The 24,150-nt window shown below is 42.8% G+C and overlaps 1 protein-coding gene across 1 annotated transcript in view; it reads left to right on the top strand.

The window, feature by feature from the left end:
- Window positions 1-24,150, top strand: part of FAM163B (family with sequence similarity 163 member B) — a 396,063-nt gene that overhangs the window by 350,716 nt on the left and 21,197 nt on the right. The window contains exon 2 of the mRNA XM_085615938.1: window positions 14,696-14,811. Within this exon, the coding sequence (XP_085472064.1) occupies window positions 14,719-14,811 (93 nt within the window). The 5' untranslated portion in view covers window positions 14,696-14,718. The remainder of the gene's footprint in view (window positions 1-14,695; window positions 14,812-24,150) is intronic.

Raw genomic sequence — 24,150 nt, 5'->3', positions numbered from 1 at the left:
GCCAGCAGGCAAAAGCACCTTTAATATCGTCATAATATCAGGAAAGGTGTACTCTCCCATCAGTAACATGTCTTTAATTTCTCGGTGGAAACCCGCTGGGTCTTTATCATGACTAGGTACTACTTTCTTCATTTCTAATAATTCCATTTTTGATATGGGTGTGTAAACAAATACACGGTGAAACTCATTGTCTTCGCCTTTTATTGGGTGCACTTCTCGTAGGGGATTTTGTCTATCCATATAGTACGGCGCTCTTTCTCTGCGGGGCAGCGAGAGAGAATCCGGACTTACAAAAAGGACATACTGTTTACGTGACACTAATATCTCTTTAATTAGCTTGTTACTAGAACCTCCCCATCTGTTTGTGAGTAGTTCCGTTAATATATCTAGCACCTCCCGTGGCCCCATCTGGGGCGTCGGGTGTGAATGGGTTCGTTGAACGTGACACAGCAACTATGGGTGTCGATACCTCTGTAGAGTCGACTGCGGAGACAGATGCGGAAACAGATGTGCTTGCCGAAGCTTGTGTCGGGACTTGCTGTTGCACGGGGACAGATACCTGATCCTGACGTTGAACCCCTCCGCCAGACGGTCTATGTGGTGTGGCGTTAGCATACTCGGGAGCTGCATCGTCTAGATATGAGGAAAGAAAAACATCTTCTGCGGTTCTGGGATGCCCTTTTTGATGTACCTTAATTGGAAATAATGGGGGTGGCAAGTCTTTTGGCATCTCTGTAACAGCCTTAGGTAGTCCTTCGGCTAGAAGGGGATACATACCATTCATAAGAGCATTTCTTTGTCTATTTACTTGTTCTGATTTCACTCGGATACCTTCCTTAATTAATAGATTTTCTTGAACTTTATTTGAACTTTCTTTACTCCTCTCTTCTTGTCTACGTGCTTTTTCTGTTCGTCTATGAGATTCTTTACGCCATAACTCAACAGCGTCTTTCTGTGACTGTCTGACCTTTCTTTTCCATAACTCTTCCTCCACTTTCATGATGCACTCTGCATCCCAGGTTCCCGCTACGGGCCACCTTTGACTTTCCGGCAATCCCTTGGTATAATCTACCCATAGATCAAGAAACAATATGGCATCTAAGCCATGCTTATGGTACATAAAATGCCCTGGGGTGTCCCTAGGAGGGATAGGAACTGCTTCTTCAAGCACCCCTTTTCTGGTAGTAATCTGTCTTAACTTCGAGAAGAGCGGCATATTGACAACTGATCTGATACTTACTCTTGAACTCACTTAATACGAAAAAACACAATAATGAACAGTGAACAATGAACACTCATTCATACCACAATATTTGAACACTTTAAACATTAAACATTTTAACAACGACCGACAATGATGACAGTCTGCCTAACTAATCACCACGCTGAATTCTTGACAATAACTGAATACTTCGGAATACTTGATATACTGCTAAACAGTACATATACACTGCTAAACAGTGCAGACCGGATTTGTGTACCCAAATCCGTCTTGACCGGCACAACCTATGTGCGCGTTAACACGCCTCCCCGGCGATGGTACTCACCGAGTAGCTCCTTGAAACGGAAGGCCTCAGAGAATGGACAGGACTCGATGACTGCGGACAGCGGACCCTCTGGACATCGGGATTTCGAGAAACCTGGTGGGCCTCTGTATACCTCGGATCTTGCTCTCTCAGCTAGGCTCTGGTCGGGATACTTCGCACTTCTCACCGCCTCGTCTGGGTTGATCGCAGCCTCAGTCGCCCCCGCTTGACCGGAGGGAGCTTACAGGAAATCCTGCTGGTACGCGTTTATGGTCCGTCCAGCTATGGCAGGAGACCGGGCCTGCAACGCACCGCCGGCGCGTGAGATGAGAAAGTGTCCCTGTTCGGGCGCCATTATGTGGTAAATAAAATCTTCTTTACCGGACTGAATTTCATACGGGATCTTGAAATAAAATAAAATAGCTCAGAATAACAAGAGGCAGAATCCGTGGTATAAGAGTTTTTCTAAATGGGCTTTATTCCATCAAAAATGGCCGACTCGAGTCGCGGCCTTCAGGTTCCGTCACCACGAGGGTTCAGGAAGTGAAGTACAATACTTTATTGACAGACATGCATTTTTATAATAAGTGCATTACAATGAAACGAATGTAGAAGGCGTAACATTTGATAAGAAAAGTGACATAACAGGTACGTAATCGAAACTAGGCGTAATAAGGAATAAAAGAAACATGATTGGTTAGGATTATCAGACATAGGTGGATCTATAAGATAATACTTGGCATAGATGCGCGCGCAGCAGCATGACGTGTGATTGACGTGCAACTAGGGGGTGAAGGGGACTTGACATTTAGCTCTACATGTGGAGACGAGAAGTCTGAGGGGTCAAGTCAACCTAATCCCAAATCATATCTAACATCCTATGTTTAGAGAACTATGTTATCCACAAGGAAGGACTCTCGGACAGAATCTATTCTATACTAACTGTGTGTGCGTGTACAAGCGTCTAAGTGTCTATATGAGATGCGAGGGGCAGAAAACTTTCCATGGCAGCAGGGCTATGAATCACTTGCAGGAGGACGGAAAGGCTGAGTCCTTTGCTTGTGAGCTAAAGGAAATGTTTACCTAAATCACTAGACAGGAATGCATCGGCTGAAGAGCAAAATAGATAATTCGAAGGTGAAATACAGCTTCTTGGCAGGCAGGCGAAAACTGGCCGAGGCAGGCACCGTTAGCTGCACAGGGAGTAGGACAAAGTTCATGGATACAGATGCGAGCTCAAGCTGAAGCTGTCAAAGACAGAGAGCAGGGAAAGGCTTTGAGGACAGAATCGGGCCTACTTGCCTGAACTGTAAAAATGGAGTAACTTAGCCATATAAAGTCGGTGGCCTTTCATGCTTAGGAATCGAATATCCAGCCCATTGATGGCGGATCTGACAGAGAACATGTCGACGGTAAACACACATATGTTTGCGTCTTAGAAACTGGAACTGGAGGGAACATACATGTACTTGTAACATGCATATAGAACCGTTGGGGTCCAAGATAGGGGACATAACTGATCAGGAAAATCCACATTTCCACAAGCTAGCTACCATTGCCTCTTGCCCCTCTGTTCTCTGTTGTCCATGTGCATGGTCCTGTCCCCTCCCTCTTGCTTTCTGTGGATTGTTGTGCTGCACTCCCGTCCCGCATGCCCTGTGTGGTGTATTGTGCTGCTGCAAACCCTGATGCCTGCCCTGCAGGGTCAGTTTGGTGCACCTCTCCATGTCCCTCCTGTCCTCTGTTATCCAAGTCCATGTCCCTACCCCATTTCCTTCCATGATCCAATGTACCATACTTGCGAACATTTTGAACTTGGTAAGAGGGAGATTTTGAAAAAAAACTGGAGTATTGATTTTCCCCTTTGGGTTACATTGAAAAAGAGGAGATTGTAGACAGGATACAGATCAAATAAAGCCCATTTGAGCTTAAAAACATTAGACGTTTCCTGGCTGAATCGGGTCTGTTGACATGTATGGTTGTACTACCATTGCCTCTTCCTTCTGCCCACAATGGTCTATTACATTGCCACAGCCTCTCTTGCAAGTCCTGTATTGTTGGTTTGTTGCCCCTGCCCCGCTTTCCACTGCCCTCCATAGTCTGTTGTGCCGCCACGGCCCTTCCTGCCTGCCCAGTGTGGTTAAATTGTTGCCTTTGCACCCTCCTACCTGCCTTCAATTTTCAGAGTCCGTGCCCCTGGCCTCTGCCTCTCAACAGTATCCTAATGAACAACTAGATTGCTAACATTCTATATTTATTACAAAAGTGTGGAACGCCTGACGTCATCTTGATGTAATCAAAACTGTAATACCTAGAGCATTTCCTTTAGAAATTACATATATGAGAGGGTCTTATTTGCATCAAAATTATGGTTAGTGCTCTAAAAGACTAAAATAAGGACATATTTTCTGAGTTTTCAAATAGCGACAAAGCACTTTTAAATTATTTGTTATCTTTATGTTTTTTTATCCAGTTGACCACTTTATTAAATGTTGCACTTAGAGGAGAGGATGTGGTGTTACTTCCAGAACTGCAGACTTTGCAACTCGGGAACCAGGTTGGAGTTTCTGCTTCAGCTCGACATTCTGTGATTCTGGTCAAATCACTTAGTCTCCCCATGTCTACAACCAAAATGTATTTGTTCTTGTGTGATGTAACCAATGCTCATGTAAAGCACTCCAATACCTGACAAGTCTGCACTATATAACACTGCAAAAACACAAAATAATAAGTGTTTTGCACACTTCTGTCATTGGGCTATATTTGGGCTACATCTGGGTGATTTTGGGCTACATTTGGGCTCTTTTGTCTCCGGTGGCCATCTTGGGAGATTTATTTGTTATGAAGTTTCCTAATTTCCTCATTTACTGCAGTCTCCTCAGTAGGAAATACTTTCAGTTTTTTTACTTTGATTCCAGTTTGCCATAAATTCTGAAAGTTAGCACTCTAGTTGCTCATTAGATCACTGTAGTAAAACTACTGTTCACCATGCAAGTCTGCTCCTGGTATTAAAAGTGCATGTTTCAGTCTGCATGTCAGAATTTTTTAATGAAATAGAAGAGGATTTGAGAAGTCACTCAAAATGTGCCCTCATTTTCTTTTTTCAGCATTAATCATAATTTCTATGGCAAAATGAACCCCCTCATTGTGTTCCTTTTTAAATTAAATGTTTTAAGTGTTACCAGTTTATTCCAATCAAGATGGCTTCAGGTGTGCCATACTTTTGTCATAATGAAGACAGTAAGCGCTCTAGTTGTTTTTAAGAACACTCTGGGACATTCTGTCATTGGGCTATACTTGGGCTACATCTGGGTGATATTTGGGCTACATTTGGGCTCTTTTGTCTCTGGTGGCCATCTTGGGAGACTTATTTGTTATGAAGTTTCCTAATTTCCTCATTTACTACAGTCTCCTCAGTAGGAAATACTTTCAGTTTTTTACTTTGATTCCATCAAGAAGGCATTCAGATGTGTCACACATTTGCCATAAATTCAGAATGTTAGCACTCTTTTTGCTCATTAGATCACTGTAGTAAAGCTACTGCTCACCAGGGAAAACTGCTGCTGGTATTGAAAGTGCATTTTTCAGTCTGCATGTCAGAATTTTTTAATGAAATAGAAGAGAATTTGAAGTCACTCAAAATGTGCCCTAATTTTTCTTTCTGCAGCACTAATCATACTTTTTATGGAAAAATGAACCCCCTCATTTTGTTCCTTTTTAAATTAAATGTTTTAAGAGTTACCACTTTAATCCAAGCAAGATGGCTTCAGGTGTGCCATACGTGTATCATAAGTATCATAAGTAGGACTGTTAGCGCTCCAGTTGTTCTTTGGAACACTCTGGGAAGCTGCAGTAGAACACAAAGGAATCAACTGACAGTCTCTGCCCTTGTTGGATGTACATGTTTTACTGAGAATGTCAGACTTCATTCTCACATGACTGAGAAAGATAATGTGAATTTACAGAAAATAAGCTCTCAGTTTAGCTTATAGATCCCCTTCCAAATCTCTGTGGGAAAAGCATGAGAAAATATTTTTCTCTCAATCATGATATCCCAGCAGAAGGCTTTTTCACGTGGTGAAATCACCTTAGAACATACCACAATTCCTAAAATGAGTATGGTACCATCAACAAATGATTTATAATGTAACTAAAGTCTTAAAACCTTCTATTAACGGCAATGCTTTTTAATGAGGTGCTATCATGTATATTGGTCCCAAGATGGCTGCCAACACTTCTTGGATAAAGTGCTGAAGCCAATCAGATCTCAGGATGAGATATGTGGTTAGGCTCCGCCCACATATATATATGATTTTACTTTTGATTTTCTCAGGAACTACTGAACAGATTGACACCACACCTGCAAAAGGCACTTCCCTGAGCTGAGGACTACCTCTCTGCCAAATTTCAAGTACTTCTGTTCAGCTGTTCGGGCTGTACCTTGGACTAAAGGTCCCTATGGAAAATTGCATGGGGAAAACGTGTTTTGGGACCCCCCTTTTTTCTCAGCCCCCGCTTGACGAATCCCCCCGAGACTTTCAGGGTAGGAGCGGAGAGGAGCGCCCCACCTATTTTGAAAATTTCGCGAGGATTCGTCAACCGGCGCCAAAGTTATTCCAAATAGAATGTTGCGGATTTCCTATGGAAACACGGTCCTAACTATAACTATCTACTGGCGACCGCCAGTAGAAAATATATATATATATATATATATATATCCAAGCTAAGAATGCCCAATCACAAACTCTTTGCGAAGTAGGCACAGATTCCAATGAGCTGCAAATGTTTGTGTTGCCCATAAATGATGTGGAGGGCATAGCCATTGCCTCGTCCATTATGCGTTTCGACTGCTCGCACGCAGTCTTGATCATACACACACACACACACATATATATATATATACATTTATATATTATCTATTTATCTATAGAGAGACATGAGTGGGGTGCACTAAGAGGTGAGATAGAGAGCGAGAGGGGGAGAGATAGAAAGAAAGGTATATAAGAGAAAAATAAAAAACAAAGAACGGTAGAGGAAGAGAGATAAGGTAGTGAGAGAAGTATGCAGAGATTTAAGGTTAGAAATAAAAGTGAGTTACGTAGAGAGGCAAAATGAAAAGAGATATTGAAAGACTTGTCAGGGTAACAGAGTGGTGAGGCAGAGTGAAAGGTTGAGTGAGTGAAGGTTAGAAAGAGCCGAAGTATAAAGACAAAAGAGATAAAGTAGACAGACACTTTCCAGTGATAGTAAAAACTCCGCAGAAACCAGGTGCAGCAATAAAGGGTCCACCTCTTGATATCCCCAACTCTGAATATGACCACAGATTATTAGAGCGATCAGGCGAGGGAAAAGATAGGGAAGGAACAGCGGGGGAAAAGGAACCTGTAACAACAAAGAGCAGGATCATAAATCATTGAATACAGGAAAAGCTACTCTCATAAATTCTCGCTATACCCTCAAGTATACCTAGTTTCTTTGACAGCAGTTCCTCTATACCTAGGCACCTGGGAATCTCTATCTCTCTCATCCTGAAACACTATCTATGATACAGAATTTCCACAGATCAATACATTTCTAATGACAGCATTTCAATCACAGCATAGTCCTTCAGGCATACCTCATACATACCAGTATTTCCATACTCTGGACAAGAGAGATTGAATACGTCCATAAAGAAGGATATCTATTTTCCCCAGTTCAGCAGCTAAATAATAAGAGAACCCATAAACGCGGTTCCTTATAAAATTTTTGAGAAAGTTCCGTTAGCCTGACCATGCCCAAATCACGGTGGAAAAACACAAAGTCCTTGAGAGAAAGCGGCACCTTATGCCACCCAGACATGGTAAGGCATGGTAGCGCACCACTGCAATCCGCTCTGGTAATGAATTAAATAACATCCGCTGAGCAAGGATAAAGAAACAATCCCCATGTAAACTTACAGGAACGGTAATGCGCGGTTCCTTCACCACTGCATTCCGCTCTGGTGCTCCGTAGAAAATATCTCCGGACTCCGCCGAGCTAAAGTTGCAAATAAGAAGTATAACTTTAGGAACGGTAATGCGTGGTTACTTCACCACTGCAATCCGCTCTGATGCTCCATAGAAAGTAGCTCCGGCCCCCGCCGAGCTAACGATGCCAGGAACCTGCACAGAACAGCATGATCACAGGAATCCTCACCACGACACGCTTGAAGAATGCTCACTATCCTGAAATCTCCAGCGGCCCTTAACGCTGAACCAGAACCAGTAGCACTCGCGGGTTTCATATCCAGGCACGAAACTACTCAAATACCTCGGGGAAATAGAGCTCCAGTCGGCAAAAATCCAAATCTCCCAGAGCGACTTTCGACAGCTGCCGAACTCCCTCATGGCCGAGAGAGAGACACCGGAAGTGGAATTACGCACACCGTCCGGCCTGCGTCATTACATAATGTAGCCCCTCCCGGTACTCAAGCATCATGGGAACTGTAGTTCGTTTCCATCGGTGTGGTAGGCGCAACTCGATCCTTTCCTGACAAGGTAAAGAAATAATGCGATATGGAGCAGAGACGGTGAAGCAGAGAGACAGAGTTGTGAGGTGTTTAGAAAGAGGGAGGGACAGAGATGTGATCATTTGAAAAAAAGAGGTTCCCCTGCTACAAGCTGCCGCACCCTAGGCAGGGATAATATTAACACATTTCAAAAGATCTCAGCCTACTTTTCAAAAACAGAACAAGGCAGGGAGCAAGAACAATGAAAAACAAATAACCATGGGACTTATTTACAAGCCCGTTGTGTCACCGGTATGTCACGTGATGCACCGACAGCGCAACCTGCTGCCCGATATTCACAATGAGACGTAAAGCCACCCAGTGTGGCTTTACGTGTTCTTGTAAATATCACCCCTTTTCACGCAAAACTTTGCGTGTAAGGGGAGTGACATGGGTGTTGCTGTGGGTGTTCCCACGCAACACCCTTGTATTCGAGAACTAGTAAACCTGGAAATGCGTCAGAATGCTATGCCACCCCATGGGTAGAGAAGCGAGGCTCAACGAGAAGAAATGTTTATATTTCTCCTTGTGTTTTTACCTCTTTCAATGCATGCTGCATTCTACAGCACGGATGGAAAGAGGAAATCACCTCAATCTCCCCACGATGCAGGCATTCTTGCACCATGGTGCAAGGGTGCATGCGCCAGCGCATGGCAGCCGATTGTGTGCCAGCGCAGGGGAAAGCACAGGGACACAACATATTGTTGTAAATATGTCACATCCTTGTGCTTTGAAAGTGACTCAGTGCGGGGCAGTCAAATGGCTTGCGGCACGCACTGAGTCACTTTTAAATATAACCCCATGTATATATATACAAAAGTGACAAATGCCTTTTTTATTTGTTGTTATTATTCATTATATTATTCAATTTGATATAGAAATAGGTATTTAAAAAAAGATACATAATCACTCCATATAAAGTCACTACATTTCATCCACATGATATTCTACTACTCACACACACCCATATGTGTTTCCACTTCAATCCCCTGCCATACTCTGTTGTCGATATATGAAAAATAGTTTTTAGTAGTTTGCTAAGAAAATAAATCACACTATATCGAATAGAACATTTCTCTCTAACACAGCAAAAGTCAATTCACACATGTGGCCAAATAATATTTGTATTTATATGTAAAGCAGAGTGGTTTACAAAGAGAAATATATAGAGAGAGGTATGGCCATATTTTGTGAGTCGCTAACCTATTAGCGAATCGCAAAATATGGTTTCGGACTCGCTATTAGGAAGGGACGTGCCAAGGACATCCCTTCCTAATAGCGAGTCTGACTGACTGAAAGTTTCAATTTTTTTTTTTTTAAATGTACCCCGTTTTTCCTTAAGGAAAACAGGCTTCATTTAAAAACAAAATAAAAAAAAATGCTTTATTAAAAAAGCAGTCACAGACATGGAGGTCTGCTGACCCAAGCTGGCCACCATCCCTGTGAGTGCTAGCCATTCTCAATGGGGTTTCAAATTGCGACTGCTTCATAAATATTAATGAGGCATGCAATTTGCGACCCCATTGGCAATTGCAAACAGTGTGTGAGACACTGTTAGACATTCACTTTTGCGAGTCGCAAATTGCGAGTCGCAATGTGATGCAATTTGCGAGTGCGACTCACTAATGTGAATGTGCGTACATCTGGCCCTTAGTTTCAACCATTCTCTGGACATTCATATGGCAGAAAGGATGGTGTTCATATCTGCGGGCACCATCTTCTGTGTCGACACTGAGGCTCGGTCTCGTTGGCTCGGTCTGCCAGTTGGGGTGGGGAACCTGTCGATCTTAGACTGAGTGTGGGAGTATCCTTTCCCACTCCTGAGTCTTACAAAGGGGGGATGGCCTGAGAGCGCTGGTAAGGGAGTGACTGTGGAGTAGCAGGTGCTGATGGTGTGTCTGTCAGCTTCCACACAGAATCCAAAGTGAGGTACCCCTAGTCCCCGCACTGCTGGTGAGTCAAAGGCCACATCATCGCAGCCCGCTTACCCCAGGATACCCACAGCAGGCAGCTCGTGTAGCCAGTCAGTGCCCATGTAGTGTTATGGGCGGAACCAAAACTCCACAGCCAATACAGTCCAGTTGGCATGCGGAGGTCCCAGTCCGGTCACCATGCTTACCCCCAGCAGGGGGGCAGCACATGCAGCCAGGTCGGGTCACAGGGCCAAGACCCTGCAGCGCATAGGAAACCAAACGACACCACCTGTCAGGTCTCCCAGGCAGCAAGGGGGGCCCTCAGTCTCCCAGGAAGCGCAGCGGATTTCTTCCCCAGTCTGCAAGTCTTGGCTGCCCAGGGCCAGGCCGGTTCAGCTGAGGCCCCTCATATGCCGCTAAGCGTGGCCCTGGTGACCAGACTGTAGGCAGTGATTAGAAGAACTGAGAGCTGGCAGGAACCCTCCAGGCTCCTGCAATGCAGCACCCCCTACGTTCACCCCAGACGGAGGGAAGGTGCACCCACACTGCACAGGTTGCAGCCAATCCTGAAGGCCCAGCGCAAAAGGGGGATCACGGCCCCTGCAATCTTCCAGTCTCCCGGGGAGCAGGGTGCATAATCGGCTCAGCACAGCAGACCTCAAGCCAGAGAAGCACACTAACTAAGGGTGGGCGAAATTTGCGTAGTCACGCTACGCAAAGCTCTGCGAAACAGTAAAAAATCTCCGCGAGCACGCAAAGAGTTCCACGAACACGCAGAATTGCTTGTTCCGCCCGTTCGCGATGCTTTTTGCCAGTTCGCGAACACTGTTTGCGTGCTCGGGGGGAAATATCTCACAACACGCATTTTGAAAGCGCGTACTAGCAAAATATTCCACGAAGCCGCGGATCGCCGAATTTTTGGCAATTCCTCGTTCTCTGCGGAACACGAAGTTACCCAAATTCTGCAAATTCCGCGAGCGGAATGCAATTTACCCATCAGGCGTAACACTAAGGTGTCTGGGCCCTCTCAGAGGAGGAATCCATTGGGCCAGAGTCATGGATGCAGAAGTATGGCGGAGGATGTCTCAGAGCACAACTAATGTGCATCTGCCATCTTGGCCAGTTAGGCTACACATCCCTATGTTCACTATTTTTATGCTGGGACTCCTGACTGTCCTAATCTCCTTAGTATGAAGTGCTGTGGACAATTACACACACCTTAAAATATCCCTGGGTACAGGAAAACAACAAGAGTTGGAGCGCCGAAATAGCCCTGGGGTAGCCGTGACTTTAATCTGGCATTTCTATATATTTTTTTTTTATTTCTGTAGTTACATTTTTGGTGAATAAAGTTAGGGTGGATCATTCTTCTGAACACTGTAAAATAGTTGGGTATAACTACATTTATTGCCAATTAAACTTATGTGTTCGAAGCTTACTGCATATATAAAGTTAATACCTTAACCAAACGATAAAGCTAGCTCAATTTAATTGGGCAATTTAGGAACAATTGGCAAATCCGGATGTGTTCCTTGTTGGGATCTTAAATGTCAGCAACGAAGATTACTGTGGAATTCATAATCTGTTAGTGATTTAGGAAGAAGATAGCTGGCCTCATTCACAAACTATTTTGCCCACAAGAGTGACCAAAAAGTTGAATGAATCTTTCGGAATTTGAATTCGCTATTCACAGAATCAGTATTGCATAGTTCTATAAACGGGTGCTGCACACAGTTGTGCAGAAAGGAATACCTTCTTTGTGGACATTTCTGCAGGGCAAATTCTGTATTAAGGGAGAGATTGGGGAATTTGAGTAGGATCATGGGCAGGAGGATCAGTGTAGCTAAGGTGTGGTGATTATACTTGGATACTTGTGGCTGGGGTTGGTTGGGTCTTATAAGCAATTCAGTGACCCATTTTAAATTACAAACAGTTCACTCCCTCTAGTGCATCCACCCATATTAGGGCAGCAAACAGAGTCATTGACATTTCATCATTTCCCCTCAGTAGAGTTCATTCAGCGATATTGCCCAAATTTTGTATGAATAAAAAACTCTTCTTTTTATTTACTGGAATGCAACCTATTTGCAGCTGCTCTGCTTTCTATTTTTCATTAACATCTCAACTTACATAACTCATTTCCAGGAATTGTTTCTCTGAACAAGGGGCTTAAAAGGGTCTACATACTCACAGTGGTTAATTTGTAAACAAATAAGTGCCGGGGCTCTCGTCAGGAGGCAGCTTGCACCAGCCCATTTCTCCTGTTAGCACAGCCTGAAACTGAACCAACTAGTAACCATGAAAGTGGGGAAGAGGATTTGGCATATTGGCCAGAGTGTGAGTGGGTGTGTGAGTAGTTCTGCTGACGATTTCTTCAGTGATGTCATTTGAGATGTCATCAGTGATGCCATATATGAGGTCCGAAGCAGTGCATAGCGGAGGCTTAAGTTATAGTTAGTTCAGGTAAATATAATTGATGAATTTCACTGGTTTTGTACAATTAAAATCTGAGCCTGACTATAATGTGCCTGAAACCTTTGTTATTTCTCAATTATATATATATATATATATATATATATATATATATATATATATATATACACACACACACACACACACATATATTTATAGTTATAGTAGATAGTTATAGTTAGGATCGTGTTTCCATAGGAAATCTGAAAATTCTATTTTGAATAACTTTGGCGCCGGTTGACAAATCCTCGCAAAATTTTCAAAACTAATGGGGCGCTCCGCTCAGCTCCTACCCTGAAAGTCTCGGGGTGATTCGTCAAGCGGGTGCCGAGAAAAAAGGGTGGTCCCAAAACGCGTTTTCCCCATGCATTTTCCCATAGGACCTTTAGTCGAAGGTACAGCCCGAACGGCTGAACAGAATTACTTGAAATTTGGCAAAGGGGTTGTCCTCAGGTCAGGGAAGTGCCTTTTGCATATCTGGAGTCAATCTGTTCAGTATTTCCGGAGAAAATTGCATTTAAAAGCATATAAATATCTATAAGCGTGCACCGTGCGCGAGCGTAATTCTGATTGGTTGTCAGATGTCAGTCAACATTCGAATCGGTCGAAATCAGGAAATGTCGGCCGCCATCTTGTCTGTCGCACTGAAAAGGAAAGGTGGAAAAAAGGTGGAAAACGTGAAAAGGGGGCAGGGAAGAGAGTTCCTGACCCCCTAGCCTTTGTCAGGGGGTCACAGAAGGACCCCCAAGGGTGAAATAAACATTTTTTTTTTAATAAAAATCGCGGGGTGCGCGCACGATGCGCGCACGGTGCACGGTACGCGCAGCGCACCGTGCGCCCAACGCGCGCGCACGGTGAAATACCTTAAAAAAATATATATATATTAATAAATACATAACTTAGCATTTAAAAAACCGTACAAATTCACTTAAAAAACCATAGGTTTCACACACGTTATAGTTAGGAATTAGTATTTAAAAAACCTTGCAAATTCCCTTAAAAAACCATAGGTTTCACACAGGTTATAGTTAGGTGGACATTTCACTCGTAAAAAACCAATGAAATTCCCCCGTTATAGTTAGTTCAGATTACTATAACTCGCGCGACCGCCACTCTATCACAAGGATGATGTCATCAGTGATGTCATGAGTGATGCCACTGACCATGTCATGAGTGATGTAATATGTGACGTCATGAGCAGTGGATTGCGGGCGCGCGAGTTATAGTTATCTGAACTGACTATAACGGGGGAATATCATTGGTTTTTTACGAGTGAAATGTCCACCTAACTATAACCTGTGTGAAACCTATGGTTTTTTAAGTGAATTTGCAAGGTTTTTTAAATGCTAATTCCTAACTATAACGTGTGTGAAACCTATGGTTTTTTAAGTGAATATATATATATATATAGATAGATAGATAGATAGATAGATAGATAGATAGATAGATAGATAGATAGATAGATAGATAGATAGATAGATAGATAGATAGATAGATAGATAGATAGATAGATAGATAGATAGATAGATAGATAGATAGATAGATATAGATATATATTTCCGTTTGCTCTCAAACCTCAACCTCTTCATAATCTCTCTTTATTTCAAACATATTTTTCTGTTGGAAGGAGCTATAAACACATTTAACTTTGAATTACGACATATTTCCAAGTATTTCATAACCTCTCTTCTGTTCTCTAGTTCTCAAAAACTCAGACTTTACCAGTCTGACATTACTCAAGTCACTGGCTTCAGATGATGGAATAATGTCTATTGGTCACCTGCTCTATTGGTACCATATGAGATTCCAGAACCTGTTGAACTATCTCTTCTTCTTTTGCTCACAAGATAAAGCACATTGGTACGTAGCGCACATACCCCGTGACAAACCAGAGACGTTTTAAGGCATGGACAAAGTGGGCTCTGACCCAAGAGCCCTAGCCTTTCAGGGGGCCCCTGAGAGAGCCGGGTCTATTTTGCAGAGAATCTTGCCCTGATGACCGTATACAATTCTTAAACTGTTTTAAATACCTTTTTCATGCAACATCCATAAAAAAGGTTTTTTTAGATTAAAACAGTACTTCACATATGTCGGAGTTCTATCATCAGTATGGAAATATCAATTGCAGAATTAATTTCCATATTTCTTCAGGACTGCTGCCCTCTCTGTATTTCTTCTTTAATTAGCTCGTTTTCCTTTGTGCTTTTCATGATTCTAGGTCATCTTTTAACTTTAGATTCCTTCATCTCTTGCAGGCGGTTAATGGAGAAGCGGTCGAATGACAGCCGGGACTGTGGTCATCACCGGTGGAATTTTAGCGACTGTTATTCTGCTCTGCATCATAGCAGTACTCTGCTACTGTAGGCTTCAGGTAAGATACCTTTTGTACAGCAGGGTACCTGTGTGGAAGAATATAGAACAGCCATCCATTTATTAAAGACCGTGGATGGTGCAACCCTTGAAAATGTAGTAATGAGAACATTAGAGAATATTTATGTTCAAAGTGGAGGGATGTGAGGTTTCAACCAGGAAGCTAAACCAGGAATTAGTCTCCAGCATTGGAATTGTAAGAGCTCGATTGAAGACAATGGAGTAACTCAGGGCCAATACTGGTTTCCTTCTGCTCCAACAGTCCAATGTTTGCCTCTCTGTTTCCCCGGCTTAGTTTAGAACATTCTTATCTGCACCTCGGGCATATAACTAGTATAGCCCACTGTAGCAGCAATAGGGTTATATTTGTAAATTGATAATACCTTATCACAGCATTTTATTATTAAAGAACCTGCTGCACTCATGAATCTCAAGCTTGTTCGTCTGTATTTTTTTTAGCAATTAGCTATTGAATATATTAATTTTTGGGAATTGCAAAGGTGTGAATTTACACAACTGCAGCATTTACAAATACCCCTTTTGTGGGCATCTTCTGTGCGATAAAGATCTTAGTTTACATATGCAAATTCCTGTTTATAAAGTAGGATTAGCCAAAAGCATATGGTCCAAGTATGTTGCTTAGTATTGGCGAGTATGAACATTGGAGTTTGAAAGTAACATTATTCTGTTTGGTTTTAACCTTTTCATATTGTTTATTAACAAGAAGCAAAATTCTGACAGATGATTCGAAAATAGAAAGGAAAATACACCATAATGAAGTGAAATTGAAATCGTACCTGTCTCTCGCTCACTCACGTCTTCGGTCTGGATCAGAGTGTCTTTCTCTTCTGTGTCATATTAAAACCTTCGAAAAGGTCCCCCGAAATGGATTCCGTCATTTCTTTCTACCCGATAAGGATGTTTTCCACCAGGAGTCCACTTCACTGTAGGAGCAAGCGAGCTTCTAATTAATTATAATAATTACTACTGAATGTACAAAATTGAACCAGAAGTGTAGAATACATAAATAGATAATAATTAACTACTTTGACTAACAAAAGTGTGTATTTAAGATTAGCTCCAAGGAATAAAACAGGTGCGTTCCTGGTGTGGTACGCCCTTGTTACAAAATATATTGTAGAATGGGAAATAAACAAAGAGATGACGAGGATTTCCCTCCTTTACACAATGGTTTATCAGCAATAAAGATACGATTATTTTGTTAGGGGCTATCATTAATGCTTACTTTACATTACACAGAGACCCATTGTGAAACCAAGCGTTGGCAAAGGAGTGGGTTCCACTTTTGCCACCTATAAGCTTTGCAAATGGTTTCCATTGATGCTGTACAGCAACATGACAAAAGAGTAGAAAAGAAAAGAAAAAAAAACTATGACGCAGCTGGCTATGTCATTTTGTAGTTGTGTGCATCAGACACCTGTGTGCCTACAAAATGAGGTAGGAGCTTTTTTCGTTTCATTCACTGATCCAACTTGGATTGGTAGATCAGCAAAAAAGTAATGCACGAATGTTTGTTTTTTTAAAGCAGAAGGGTGCCGGTGGGGGAAGCAACATGAAGGAAGCAGGAAGGGTAAGTAACACAGACAGAAGCAACATTGAGGGCATGGGTAGGGGAAAGCAACATGGAGGGAGTAGGAGGGAGGAAGCAACACGGTTGGAAGCAACATGTAAGGGAGGGAAGTGGTGTGTGGGTGGGAGAGAAGCACAGGGGTGAGAGACAACAATGTTTAGCTTGGGGGAGAAGTACATGTGCAATAAAGTAGCATGGGAGAGGTAAGAAGCATGAGGCTGAGCGCAAAACAGGGGGGAGGAGGAGAAGTACACTGGCAAGAAAGATCAATACAGAGCGTGGCGGAGGGAGGAGAAAAAGGCCACGAGAGGATCAGCTGGAAAACACATGCACTTTCTGCTTAACCAAAAAGCAAAAAGTAGTGCATGAAAAGTAGGCAGTGGAAGGACACAAGAAATGAGGCAATGTTCCAGGGAAGGGACAAAGACAAGCAGAGGAAGGAAAGCACACACAAAGTAATGAATAAGAAGCAAGCAAATGAAAGTGACAGTAAAGCCATCCAATGGTCCGACATGGGTAGGCGTTAAGCCAGCTATTGGCTGATAATAGGTCTTCTCACAAACAGACAACTAGTGCTGTCCAATAGACAAAACCTAAAAAGTCATTATGGATTTGTAGGGGGCTTCAATTCAGAATATCTCATAATTTTTCAATATGAGGTGATGTTTTCTAACTAGCTCCACTGATTACCAATAAAGTATTTTTTTCTAATTGTTTCTTATGACGATTTCTTTTTTACCTTTAAAAATATTTATTTGTTAACTGTAGTGTTGAGTGGTTGGCTTTTTAGAAGCAACCCCTGACACATGATGGCTGCTAATTTATTCAAAAAGCACCTTCTAATCTACCTGTTTGGGGTTCTGTCACTTGAGTGCACTACACTGAGGATTCACCCTGCCAAGCCCACCTATGTTAGTAAAGGTAAAGTCAGGGTGGTGAAGATATCTAAAAAGGGGTGGAACACTGTGTATGATCTGCCGCACGACTGGCAGAACCTAACTGAAGACTGGAATGCAAGCTAGAGCGTTCACAAGTATGGTTGAAAGCACTTTATACTGTAACTGAGTGGAATTATGTGACTGGCATGTGCTACACAAGGTCTCAAACCTTGAAGTCTGCCCTGCTAGTGAAGAAAAGTGCAGGGCTCTGAGGATCTCTGATGTGGAGAGGAACACTGGGCTGCACTGCCTTTGATTGAAACAAATATAAAACCAGCACACGCACCACAGCTGAGCAATGGCAATAAACGGAGTGGGTAACATGTATTGCCACAGTACCGCCTGGTCAACATGCCTCGGAGCCAGGAGCATAGGATGCTGCTGGTTGCAACTTCACTGGGGGGAATCCAGAGTTAGGATGACCAATTGAGCTGAAGCTAAATGTATGAAGGGGCAGCTAAATATTGTGACAGCAGATCATGTAGCCAGAAGCCCAGAGAGAGGGCAAATCATATTTAGAAAAAGTAGTATTGCTGTCTGTTTTCCAAAAGCAAACTGTATGACAACTGACCAGTCTGATAGGGAGGAAAAAAGACAATGAAATAGAACTAATTCAATTGGATAATTCCTCAGATTTGATTTCGTTTGCACCTTTCCATGGTGGCTTAAAAATGCATTGTCCCAAGGCAGAGAAGTGGCCCAGAATTTCAGCCCACTGAACCCTCTTGCCAATTAATGATGCTGATATCTTTGTCCCCCATGCAGAGACCTGGAAACGGTTGAGCATGAACTCAGAGGAAGATTTGGTAGGAGTGGGTAATGCCCTGTTAGCGTTGACATTAGCACGTTTCCATCATTGGAATTTGCTCACGCTTTTTAAGGAGAGGGAAATGATGCAGAGGATAATGCCTTTTACCTCAGGGGGAGAAGAACACATTATTTTAAAAATGTAAAAAGGAAGAAACCCCACACTACTTTCATATCAATAAATGCATTACATTTATGTGACACACTTTTAATGCAATGGGGGGGGGTCATTCATATGGCAATCTGAAAAGCAAGTGATTAAAATCGCAGTTTTACAAGAAACAGTGTCACAGATAGTGGAACTCCTGTTATAAACACTTAAATATATTGTGGGTAACCAATTCACATCCATGAATATTATACACTGCCCTTATCTACTGCTCAGACATTTTGTTATGAAAATGAGTGAAAATCCTTCTACCATCAATGGTTTATGATTGACGCTAGCGGATCCTGTTAAGAATGCAAGTCCCCACAGCAGAAGTGACCACAAAAGTGGAACGAACAAAGGAGACAGTATGCAAGGGGGAAGAGAATCTCCAGGACACACCAGAATTAGATGCCAACAGGAACAGATAGTGATTCTTAGGGTTGATCATCAGCCTATTATGTTGAAAAAGAATAAAAGGAAATTGTTGACATTTTTGAGGAAGGAGCAGGGAATTTTATGTTGGTGGGATAATTGCAGGAAAGAATTGAAGAGCTGAAGGGCCTCCTAGGTGATGTTGACCGGTCGGGTGCACATTCAAGGGATAGGAAGGTAGTCTGGAAGAGCGCAGAGTAAGCAAAGAGTTATTGGACAGTTAGAAGCGAAGAAATCAATGAGTACTCAGGAAAAAAAGTGTTGCATTAATAGACCTGATGGCATTTGTTTTGAAGGCTCTAGTAGATCACCTCCTTGCCTTAATAGTCCTAAGGGCTAAGAAACAATCAGTTTCCATGTCCAATGGGATATAACGGACAATAATGAAATTATACGAGCAAGACCTAAATGTTGCACGCTGCCAACATGAGGGCATTGAATGGTGGTGGGTAACTGCTTTTCATGCGAGATAAACTACTTTTGGGACTTAAGAAAGGGCTCTGACTAATGCTCAAGAGAATTCCCCACTAGGAGAATGATAGGATTGGATCCATGAAATCCTTTAGTGCATAAAGATGTGATCAAACTCAGGTCAGGAGATATTAGAATGCTGTTCTGGAACATGCAGGAGCCTACTTTGTGTTGAAGCTGCAGAGGTAGTGAAGGTGGCTTTTTGAAAAGTATTTTTCTTCAATAAACTTTGGTGACATTGCAATTAAATTTAATTGGGTTTAATATAATTTCAACTTCAGGCTGGTGGATCCCCCATGATAGACCTAGCCAAGTGAGTGATTATACTGATAGATCACTCATTCCAATATAAGCATCAAGTGTTGAATGTCTTTAACCCAAATTTCAAAATAGTGATATTCTGAATAATCAGACTAGAATATGCATCAAAGGTTAAAGATGTGATAATGATTAATGTATACATACCCCTAGGAAAATAAGTCAAATCTAAGAGCATTAGTCTAGATATGTAGGATATTTAAAACATCCTAGTAATGGCCTTTAGGTAAGCAAGGACTTTTATATAAATTTGTTTAAGTCAGGGTAGGATAATGAGAAATGTGACATTATATATGCAATCTTGCAAATTCTTTAACCATATGAACTAGCACAGTGCTTAGAAAAGCTAGAAGAAAGCTACGTAACTTTCTTGCACTTGCTTGGCCTGAGAAAAATAAATGGTAGCATACAGTATCCCTTGGTTTCCCCACTCAATGTTCACAACGATATCATGCTTGGGGAGTTGTTCTTGGCTACATGTTCTTAGGTATTTTTTGTTTGTTTTATACTGAGGTAAGAATAACAGATGTTTTTAGACATGGTGTGTGGTCATTGGTAAGTCACTGAAAAAGGCAACAGTAGTGCAGTGGTCTATTCAGTCAATATCACAGATGGAGAAGAGGTGAAAAGTGCATGCAAATATCAGCATTAGAGGACCTTGGGAAGGTAGATCTGTGAGGGAGGACTACAATAACACCTTTGGTTAATCTGTTAACTGACTTAATTGTTAAATTACTTTCTAATGCTCCTCCTTAAAGGTGAGGAGGAGATTTGTTTTTGGCCAATGTAAATAGTATCTGTTGGGCTTGGCTTTTTCTGCAGGGTCACCCCCAAATGTTTTGCCTTTACCATCCACGTTTTGCTGAAATTCATTTGTGTTGTCCTTAGAACTCTGTTCACTTTATCACAGCTAAACAGTGCTAAAGTGCTTGCGTGCTCTATCCTAAACATGGTAGAATTGGCTTACACCAATAGGCACATTTATTTTACTTGTGAGTCCCTAGTGAAGTGGTAGTACATGTACCCAGGGCTTGTAAATTAAATGCAGCTAGTAGACCTGCAGCACTGATTGGGCCACCCATTTAAGTAGCGGTTTAAACATGCTTCAAGCCTTCTATTGAAGCCTGTGTGGGCAGTTTCAAACTGCCATTTTGACCTGGCAAAGTAGGGCCCAAATCTTCCTTTGTAAGACATATAAGTCACCCCTATAGTAGGCCCTGAACAGCCAGGATGCAATGTGTTTAAAAAGTTGGGCATGGACATTAAAATTTTACTTATACCTCTTACATTTGTTTTTAACTACAGCAAGACCTACCTCTCATGGGATAACTTTGGCTTTCCTTATTACATTTAATAAGTGATAACTTTCAATTGAGAGCAGGACTACAGATCGAGTTTGGTGTCTATAGAATTGTAATATAATTACGTCTTAATTGGTAAAGTCTAATTTTAAGTCACAATTTTGAAAATGCCACTTTTAAAAAGGTCCACATACAAATTAAGGTAACAGTTTCTAAAGAAATATATATGCCAGTATGGTCTACTAGGCAGGGAAGAAAAAAGGGGAGGGGAAATGACAAGTAGTCTCAGATGAGGTTCGAAAGTGGTAATGTGGTGGAGACTAGAGACTCCTGGATGGTACTAGAAGTGCCCTCACACACCCTTGCGGGTGCAAAGCATCATCATCGGGCTGTGCTCCTCGTGGGGGTGGCGCTGCAGTCCCTCACGGGCCCTAAAAGGGCTCTCTATCGGAGACCTTTTGGTGGAGTCGCCGTAGTTGTGCGTGTGGGTGTGTGGGGAGGGGGGGTGTGTAGTGGTGAAAACTAAAAAGACCTACTGGTGCCCTAACTATTTATTGGTGGGTCCAGGAGGTCTATTAAAAATTAACGGGGATTGATGTTATATAAACATACAGAGTGGGGAAGAACGGTAAATACGTCCCACTACTCTCGACCCGTAAGAGTGAGGGTTTAAAGTGAGAGAGAGGGGGTGCAGGTGGTGGTCAACATGTTTCGCGCTGTTGCCGGTCCCTAATGGATCCTAGCGCTTCGTCAGGACCGAGGTGGTGATTACAAAGTAAGGGATGGGATTCAGAAAAAAGAGGGGGAGTCTGCTGTAATCCCAGAGACACACAAAAAAAGGATAGTTGGAGGATCACGGGTTATTCGTGTCCTAGACGTCGAACCCGTAAGGAGTCAGGGTCCAAGCTGTACCGGATCTTGACAAACTGGGGCGGGGGCTACAGATCTGCCCCGGGAAATCGCGTTGATAACCTAAGGTGCCTCCAGAGTCGCCGGTCACATTTTCGTTTAGTAACTATTTGGTGCCTGCATTATGTCCCTGTGTGACATGACTGTGTGTAGCTGGCTGATGGTCTTTGGGTATTGCTCCTCAACAGTGAGGCAAAGGGAGGCTAGGTGTTGGCCGAATGGACAACTATGGGTTAACGAGATGTTGGAGCTGTAATCTACCACACTTGCACATCACAAAGGCTTTGCCTGAAACACACTCACAAGGGGTTTGTCACTAGTCTTTTGTGTCCCCAGAGAAGCTGGGGCCAAGGCAGGGAGGAATGAGATGCCTGACACCTCGGGAGTGGAAGTCTCTGGGACCCTCTACTTCAAAGTGGGCACCAGAGATAAATAACCCAACTCTTCAGTACGCATTTGGGCATGTGAAAAACTCAGAAGAAGGACAGCTGTGCTTCTTTGCTGCAAGAAGGACTCCTACTCTGGTGCCCTGCTATGCTGCCCTCCTGCGTGGGTGAGAAGGACTGTACCTGCATCTTGAACCCAAGGCCCAAGACCACCAGAGGGACTCTAAGGGTTGGTTGGCTGGCCTCCTAAACAGAACCTCAGGGACAGAACAGGCTCTAAAATCCTTGTACTCATCACCAGAACTCTGCCATATGTGAATCCTGCCCTCACATCTGTGGTGGCATGGTGTGCAAGATAACAATAGATGGGATGAGGCCATCAGTAATTGCCAATGGCTGAGATTAATTCAAGCTTTCCATCCTATACCTTTTCTCTAATTTAGTATGTCACCTTAAGTGGGATGGGTATGCCCAGACGTGCGTCCTGTGTACACTATGTCACTGGAACCAAGCTGCATCTGGCTGATGATCCAATAACAAGGGTGAAACTGGTCCTAGGTTGCTTTTGCTTTGCTTTTGTTCTGGTTTAAGGAGAACCTGGCTTGGCAGTTGAGGCTGGACTGTTCCTATTATAGCAGGGTCAAGATGGATTTGCATATAGCTGGGTCCACACTGAGGTGGCATGTTGTGCAAAATGAAGATGGGTTTGAGATGTGGCCCAAGTAATTTCCAGTGGCTGAGATTAAATCAAGCAGTTCATCCATAATTTCTTGTGTTCTTTAGTATGTTGCCCTAAGTGGAACGGGTATATGCAGACGTGGGTCCCGTGCACCCTGTGTTACTGAAACCAAGCTATACCAAGGTGACAGGCCAATAATATGGGTGAAGCCGGTCCTGGGTCGCTTGTGTTCCGGTTCAGGAAGGACCTGGCTTTGCAGTTCAGGCTGGACTCTTCCTATTGGAGCAGAGAAAAGACTGATTTGCATATAGCTGCATCTAAACTGAGGTGACATTGGGTGCAAAATAATGATGGACTGGGATGTGACCCTGACTAATTACTAGTGACTGACATTAATTCAAGCATTCCTTCCATCACTTTCTGTATACTTTAGTATGTCACCCTGAGTGGGAGGGATAGGACCAGACGTGGGTCCTGTGTCATTGGAACCAAGCTATATCAGGCTGAGGAGCCCATAACAAGGGTGAAATTGTCTCTGGGTCACTCGAGTTCCTGTTGAGGGCAAAACTGGCTTGGCAGTTCGGGCTGGACTGTTCCCATTGGAGCAGGGTCAAGACTGATTTGCATATAGCTGGGTGTTAAACCTGACATCCTATGCGTGGTTTCCCCTAGCTTTTTGCTTCTGCTTCCTGTATTTTTGACTGTATGCTGGACTTCATCTTTGTTGTTTTTTTAACTCTGGGCATTTTATTACTGCTGATCTGTGCTAAAGTGCAAGTGCCCCTTGAGTAAATTCTGATTGTGATTGGTTGTACATGGTTGGCATATTTGATTGGTAAACCCCTTGTAAAGTGCACTATGCATGCCCAGGACCTGTAATTCAAATGCTACTAGTGGGCCTGCAGCACTGATTGTGCAGCTCGCATGAGTAGCCCTGCAAACCTGTCTCAGACCAGCCACTGCAGTGTCTATGAGTGCAGTTTTAAACTGCCATGTTGAATTGGCAAGTGTACCCACTTGCCAGGCCCAAACCTTCCCTTTTATTACATGTAAGGCACACCTAAGGTAGGTCCAAGTTAGCCCCTTGAGTAGAGTGCAATGTATGTGAAAGGTAGGTGTACTGTTGTATTTTACATGCCCTAATAGTGAAATACTGCTAATATTTTTTTTCACTATTGCAAGGACGATCGCTCCTCTAGGTTATCATTGGAGCTGCCTTCAATTGGGAAGAGATAGAGATTTGGAGTTTGGGTTCCTTGAACTCAGGATTTAAAAACACTTTTTGTGAAGGTGGTTTTTAAATTGTGTGTTTGAAAATGCCACTTTTAGAAAGTGGACATGTTCTTGCTTTATCATC

This window comes from Triturus cristatus, chromosome 1_2 (assembly GCF_964204655.1).
Source record: "Triturus cristatus chromosome 1_2, aTriCri1.1, whole genome shotgun sequence".
Taxonomy (NCBI): domain Eukaryota; kingdom Metazoa; phylum Chordata; class Amphibia; order Caudata; family Salamandridae; genus Triturus; species Triturus cristatus.
The sequence above is the reverse complement of the archived record's forward strand: the minus strand, read 5'-3'. Positions and strand labels throughout refer to the sequence as shown.